The sequence below is a fragment of the Alligator sinensis genome, unplaced genomic scaffold, assembly GCF_000455745.1.
Source record: "Alligator sinensis unplaced genomic scaffold, ASM45574v1 scaffold791_1, whole genome shotgun sequence".
NCBI classification, from domain to species: domain Eukaryota; kingdom Metazoa; phylum Chordata; order Crocodylia; family Alligatoridae; genus Alligator; species Alligator sinensis.
Genome location: NW_005842258.1, coordinates 204,659 through 212,438, shown reverse-complemented (window position 1 = coordinate 212,438; position 7,780 = coordinate 204,659). Strand labels below are relative to the sequence as shown.

Here is a 7,780-nt window from a genome sequence, read left to right as displayed (position 1 = left end):
GCCGCCGCCGCCGCCGCAGCGCTGGTGGAGGGCAGCCCGGGCGCCTGGGTCCCCTCCCTGCCCCGCGGCCCCGGGAGGCTCAGCGACCCCGGCTGCTGGGGCCCCCCAGACCCGAGCAGGGCCCCGTACCGCAATGATGATGAAAGCGAGGGAAGAAGGGGCCCCCAAGCCCTGGGCCGAAACCCTCCCTCTGTGTCACTCTCTCGCGGGCCCCAGGTGTCCTTGAGGACTGGGTATCCAGACTGCAGCCGACTCGGTCTCGAGGCAAAAGGCATCAGAACTGGTGGCAGCAGCGATCACTTTTGTTAGATCCACTAGACTTCTTTTATTAGACCAACTCATAATCATATTTATTAGACCAACTGCAATCATATTTATTAGACCAACTCTTATTTGCAGATCTCTAGTGGGTCCAATAAAAGAGATCACCTCTGCCACCAGTTCTGGTGCCTTGAGGACAGAGAATGTTTGGCTTTCCTGAGAGTGGAAAAACCACATGCTGCTGCCAAGGGCAGGGTGTGACCACAGAGGGTGTTCAAAAGCTGGCCCCTGGCTGCCCTGGTGTGTTTCTCAGCTTCAATCCAAAACCAGGGCAATCCCCATCATGGTTGGGGGACTTCCTCCGTGCAGGGGGCTATTCTCAGTGGTGGCAGACAACAGAAGGAGGAGCAATGGTCTCAAGTTGCAGCCAGGGAAGTTTTGGTTGGATATGGGGAAAAACGCTCAGGAGGAGAGGAACAGGGGACCCAGAGAGGTGGTGGGATCTTCATCCTTGGAGGTTTTTAAGACCCAGATAGACAAAACTTTGGCTGGGATGATCTAGTTGGGGAGGGTCTTGCTTTGAGCAGGAAGTTGGACTACATGTGACCTCCTGAGGTCCCTTCTAACCCTCATTTTCTGTGATTCTGTGACTTAAGAATCCAGTCCTTGAACCACAGATCCCCCCACAAAAGTTGCAGGTTTTTCCCCAGGGCAGAGAGTAGGCTGCAGGATGAGAGAGGAGAGCTCTGTTAAGCATCACTGCAGAGGGAAAGCACCTGCCCATCTGCTTGCAAGTTATTAGACAGCTCAGGAGTGGGATGGGGGCAGGCACTGGCACACAGTAAATGCATCCAATTTTTTTAATCATCATGGATTATTTAAATGCTAAATACAACTATTTTAACAGCAGCTCTTTATTTATTTATTTATGATGATGATGATGGTGGTGATGATGTTGGGGGATATTGACTTGGAAACTAACTTGTTGTTCCACAGTTGGAAATGAGACACTAGCAGAAAAGTCAAAAGGTCCCTGTGCAATTTAGTTGAACTTGCTCTCTTTTCAGGGAGAACTGTTAAATCCCTGCCGCTGCGATGGGTCAGTACGGTACACACATCAACTTTGCTTATTAAAGTGGATAAGCGAAAGAGGGTCATGGACCTGTGAGCTGTGCTGTTACAGATACCATGTTATAGCAATTAAAATGAAAAAACCTTGCCAGGTAATTCTTTCTTTCTCGCTCTCATTTTTTTTAAACTGCAGATACTCATTTTTATTTACTGTATAGGCCTAAATCTCACCCAGTATCTATTTTTGAGGCCAGGGACTGCATATTTATGGTATACAAATAAATTTTATATCTGTAACCAGAGTGTTGTAATATATAACTGGAATATTAATTTATTCTACAATGTGATTTGCCTTTACGAGGTCCCACTGCAAAACTGAAACCTTCTCTACTCTCCTCTTGTCATAATCAGCTGCTTTGAAATGGGTTCCCATGAGGATTGACATGGATTTCAGTCATTTGGCACTAGGAGACTCTTTAGGCCTTAGCTTTCCTATAGTAAAAGTTAATGCCTCCACCAGGATAACAAGTCTTTGTATCCCTTTTCCATAAATAGAGCAGCCAGGCCCTCTAAGATATAGCTGTCAGACTCAGGCCTCAGGCTGGATATGTACTGAGGGCTCCTTGTGATCTAGATCCAGCCAGAGGCAGGAGGATTGCCATAATGGCACCAGCGGTGGGTCTGAAGCAAGTTCAGGGGTGGTGGTAGAGAGCCATGCGCAGCAAAGCCAAAGGACCCTGGATTCTGTGACAGGCCACACCCACCAACTTCCGGTGCCTACCTGTAGTGCAGTGGGATGGTTTGAGAAGCTCTGTGGGCTGTATCTATATATATGACACCCCCTACTCCACAATTTCAGGCAGGTGCTTGGGTGATTTTTATCTGCTCCTTCTTCCATAAGCCATACATAAGTATTTAGTAATATGTATTAGTTCTCAGGATCTGGTAAAGATTCTGTGTCAAAGTTTGGTTTCAATTGTTTTCTACCAGTATGGATCCAACAGTGACAGGATTTGCTTAAATCTAAGGAAGTTGTATCTTTTGTTATATTCTATGGGCCCACTTCTTGGGTCTTGCCAGAATACAAAAGCGAGTTTAAAGCAATGTTTATATCTTCTTGTTTCTGCAGCCAGCTCAGGGCCCCTCCAACTCCTGGCACAACCTAGAGTAGCAGCAAACCTTGTATAATATTTGCAATGGTCTTTCAATGATTGTTCAAGAAGCTGAAGCACATGCCTGGGCCATTCCTCTGTACTTTGTCCACACCATCATATCAAAGAGCTGAAAGCTGGAATGGTGTAGTGTCAGCAGGTTGGTATAGGCACTAAACAAGACCTCAAAATTGGACCCCAATTAGTCAGAGGGTTACTGGAATTTTCTGAATTGTAGATATTAGTTGGATTCTGTGGACCCAGAATCAATGGAACTTCCTAGGACCAAAGCACTTAGATTTTTCCCCCCCAGATCCTCTGAGTCTAAGGATTTCTTTCAAATCAGAGATTATACCAGATACTGTGAGGCTGAGAGCAATGGATCATATAGAATCATAGAAGTAGGGTCGGAAGGGACCTTGTAGATCTTCAAGTCCGACCCCCTGCCTGGGCAGAAGGAAAACTGGGCTCAAATGACCCCAGCCAGGTAGGCATCAAGCCTCTTCTTAAAGACCCCCAGGGTAGGAGCCAGCACCACTTCCCTTGGAAGTTGGTTCCAGATCCTAGCCGCCCTAACTGTGAAGTAGTTCTTACGGATGTCTAATCTAAACCTACTCTCCAACAACTTGTGGCTGTTATTCCTTGTTATCCCAGGGGGTGCTAGGGGAAACAAGGTCTCCCCCAAACCCTTCTGGTCCCCCCTAGTGAGTTTACCTGGTGACCCCCTTCTCTTGTGAAGGCTGAACAGGTTCAGGTCCCGTAGCCTCTCATCGTAGGGTCTGCCCTGTTGTCCCCGGATCATGCAGGTGGCCCTCCTCTGGACCCTCTCAATGTTGTCCACATCCCTCTTGAAGTGGGGTGCCCAGAACTGGACACAGTACTCCAGCTGTGGCCTGACCAGTGTCGCGTAGAGGGGGAGGATCACCTCCTTGGCCCTACTTGAGATGCACCTGTGGATGCATGATAGGGTCTGGTTGGCCCTGCTGACCGTGACCTCGCATTGTCGGCCCATGTTCATCTTGGAGTCAATAATGACTCCAAGATCCCTTTCTGCCTCCATGCTCTCAAGAAGGGAGTTTCACATCTTATAAGTGTGCTGCTGGTTACTACTGCCCAAGTGCAGCACCCTGCACTTGTCAGTATTGAAACGCATCCTGTTTTTGTTAGCCCACCCTTGCAACCTATCTGGGTTGCATGCCCACCTCACCCCAAATTTTGGTATCATCAGCAAATTTAAACAGGTTGCTTTTCACCCCGTCGTCCAAATCACTGATAAAGAAATTGAACAGTGTGGGTCCAAATCTGAAGCTACTCCATACTTTGGAAGTAAGGGATTGTAGAGGGTTGAGGATGTGCTTAGCTCAAAACTGTCTCTCAGTGTTTGTTTATCTTCTTTGTTTATTGTCCCTGTGGGGCAAACTCCTTCCCTGCAGGAATTAACCCAAACAATTAGTAAAACAAACATATGAACTGCAGGGGGTCTCTTCCCAGACCCAAAGAGAAACTCTAGGCTTGGATGTGCCACAGCTTGCCTCTTCTCTTCCTTCTCTATCAGTTCTATTCCAGCACCCAGTCTCTTGGTCAACTTCCAGTCTCTCAGTGTCTCTCAGCCCCCTCAGCTCTCAGCAGCAGCATATCTAGACTCCTGGCAGCCCTGGGCAAACTTTTAGTATTGGGCCTCCCTTCACCAGAGATAATGATAATAATAATGATAACTGGACAACAGAAAAAAAAAACATTTTCGAGCCCCCTTTCTGTCTGGGCCCTAGGCAGCCACCTGATTTGCCCATGCCTGTGTCCGGCCCTGGCTCTCAGCTCCGTTCCTCCCCTTCCCCTCTGGTTCTGGGAGCCTCTTAACTCCTGTGGAGCCAGCCAGCTAATTATGCTTCGCACCTGGCTCAGTCCTCCAAGACAGGCTTACAATCAGTTTCTGTCTGCCAACAGCTGGGCTTTAGCTCGAGGTGTGCACCCCACCCAAGGGATGACCCATAGCACACTACTACAGAGGTGACCTGTAGAAGACCTGCTCTCTCCAAGTTTTTCCTCAAACCCAACAGGGACAAGGGTTTGAAGATGGACCCACAAGATAAAGAATAGATTCTGGTTTTATAACTTCTTCTGATTTTATAATTTTCACTAGGCATCTCCAACCTGGACTTGACTGTGGTGATAGTCTCTATAAGGACCAGTTTGAAAAGACAAATTCTTCTGTGGCCTTTATCTTTAGAACAGCTACTTATTAGAAGCCATGTTGTTACTCCTTCTGCATGCAGTATCACCTGAGGTATAGTCCAATAAATAAAAAGTTAAAGCTTCTTTTAGCTGCTATAGGGAAGGTCAGATATTCCTCAAGGGCCTGTGGCTGGATGCTTAGTTAGAATTATTTTTCATTACAGATATTCTTGGCTGTGGAATTCTGAAACCAATCAAAGAGCTAGGTTTGTGACATCGAATTACTCTTTATAGGAGAAACATCATTCTTATCTCTGACAATTTATTTCTTCAAAGCATAACTCTTAATCTGCTCAATCCTATAAAATAATATTTCACAGATTAGAGATATAAATTATCTTGGGTCAATTAGTTTCTTCTGCTAGTAAAGCAAAGCTGCAGTTTGCCAGAACATGTAGCTTCAATTTTAATTTTGGTTCCTGATTATATGCATTTTTACAGGGCATCTTTTCAGAGTCCTGAAATTCATTGACTTGAAGGGATGCTCTTCACTTGAGGTTTGTGCCAAAAGATGCAGAGTACTCCTTTTATTTTTTCTCTGTAGAAGTCCTTTTTATTGAACTCTTCTATGATGACTTATCTAAGTATAATTGGTACTGATTTTTCCTAGAGTTTTACCGGGAGGCAGGGATTTCTTATGGTGATATCTTTTATTGGACAAAACTGTTTAGTTGGGAAAGAGTTATAATGCTTTCAAAATCTTGTGTATATCTGTCACAGTTATGCAGCTGGTCCAATAAAAGATATTACCCTAAGAAATCCTTGCCTCTGGCATAATTTCTGGACTGTCCCAGCTACAAAATCACTCTTGCATTATCAGAGTTGTGCTATACATTTTGACAGTATGATCTCAGATTTAAATTCTGAAGACAGGTCAAAACCATCATGCATTCTGAACTTGTCTCTGGCACATAGGAGCATAGGAAGTACCTCTGTTTCTTTGATCAATACGAAGTTAACATTTGGGCAAGAAAATGCTACAAGATCTGAAGAGCCTAAAGAAGACAATTCCTGGCTGTGTCTACATGAGACACAGTGAGCAGTAACAACTGCACAGTAATTTAGTACTTGCATACACAAGTAGTAAATGACTGCTCAGTAACTGCAGTGACTGCACAGTAGCTTATTACTACTGCGCAGTAGCACTGCATCATGCTTCGTGCCACAACGAGCTTCTTGTGTAGACATGGCCCCTGTCTCTTGTCTCTCTATTGCTTATTTAAGAAGGTCCTCTGTCTTTAGTAGATTTAAAATTGGCCTTGGCTACAACCAAGGCTATCACTTTAGCTTTCCATTTGTTTTGTGCCAAAAAGTTCAGTCTTTATTCAGCCTTTAGAAATGGCATACCAAAAGAACAGATGAAGATTTGAAATGACAGCTTGCATTTTCATAAAGCTTTGTTTCTCAGAGGATTCATGGACCTTGCTTTCCTCCTTTTGGTACCAATTACTGAAAAGTTCAGTCTTTGGTTTTAGTAACTCTCAGGAGAATATTAAAATGACAGTCTTTAATGGCAGACTCTTCCCATACTAATTGCATAAGGCTGAAGTAGTCCTAAAAATTCCACTTCAAATTTTCTGTAACTGTTTTGGACTTTCATTAACATCAGACAAATTTTTGCCTGTTTTACTAAATTGGGTTTCAGAATTTTGCTGCTAAGAGGGGCTGTTGATCATTTTCTTGATAGGACAGTTTTATTGGGTAATTTGTGTCCTGTCAAAAAAGTTACAGAACAAACCAAGGATTCAAGTGGATACATTTTTGCAGTACTGTAGCAGGGGAGGGGCGAGCGGGGCAACCACCCCAGGCACCGAAGTGAAGGGGTGCCAACAGGCTCTGCCCAGCTGGGGCAAGGCGCAGGACAGAGCAGCAAGCTTCATATTTGCTGGGGCATGGGTGGGGAGGGGGGCAGCTCCCACTGCTGTGTGCACCCCCAGGCAAGCATGGCGGGGTGTGCGCGCCCCAGATCTGTGCATGGCGCTAGGGTGGGCTACCACTGCGGGCTTGCCCCAGGTGCCAAACTTCCTTGCTAAGGTACTGAAATTTTGTATTTAGACAGGCTATGTATTCACTGAAGTCTCTTAACCATCATGTAGTAACTTCTTCAGTATCTGTTAATTATATATTGATTACTTAGACAAGCAAAAAATACTAGGTGAGTCTTATTTCATACCTTTAACAATGTTATTCCCTCAGTGTTGAGTCCTGATCAGACTAGATGCCTGTATGGATAAGTTTTTCAGTCACTGCTCAATCATTGGTATACTTCAGTTTACCTCTTGAGAATCGGCACTCTTCCAGATTGGAAGTGTCTAGACAGTATTATAAAAGAGGGGAAAAAAAATAAAGGTTATTTACCAAAGTAACTGTTTCTCTCAAATTTACTGCTTCCACACTAACATCATATGTTTACCTCTACCTCAGATATTTATGCAATGTACCCAAAATTAGAGGGAAACAGTTAAGAGGTATGAGATTCTTATGCCTGAAATTTTAGAATGTGCAAATAGATGGGCATATGAATAGTTTCCCCTTAACTTTTTGTGTTGTTTCTGTATCATGGCACATAATCTCAAAGTAGGCCTCTGTGGAGGCAGTTTGTTTTGGGAATGAAATTTATTTTGGAAATAATCTCTTTTTCAGTAGATTTTTTGTTAACCTGTACATTTCAGCAAATATCACGTAATGTACGAGGGCCCAATCCTATGTATATCTTTATGGGATTGAACTCCAAGAAATTATTAGATAACATTCAATATAGGAATTCTCAGTCTAGTCAGCAGGTTTGGTGGTACTGAGAGAAGTGAATAAGTGAGTGGAAAAGCTGGCACTTCATGCTCTGAAGAGAGATTTTTTTAATCTGTTTTTTTAGTGAACCAGATTTAGCCCTAATATAAGCAAATCTAACTCTATTAATAATAAGGAAATTATTTCTTCTTAAGCAAGAATGAATTTGATTCAGTAAGAGGTATAACATCATGATGTGCAAAAGGACTGATAAGAAAATAGATATTAAATAATTAAACTATAATAAAAGGATATGCTAAAAATTTTGAATGCGACTA

General features: G+C 43.8%; 1 protein-coding gene across 1 annotated transcript in view; it reads left to right on the top strand.

The window, feature by feature from the left end:
- Window positions 1–133: 133 nt before the first annotated feature.
- MARCH11 (membrane associated ring-CH-type finger 11) overlaps window positions 134–7,780 on the top strand; it is a 44,700-nt gene continuing 37,053 nt past the window's right edge. The window contains exons 1-2 of the mRNA XM_025208869.1: window positions 134–145; window positions 1,329–1,484. Coding sequence (XP_025064654.1) covers window positions 134–145; window positions 1,329–1,484 — 168 coding nt within the window. The remainder of the gene's footprint in view (window positions 146–1,328; window positions 1,485–7,780) is intronic.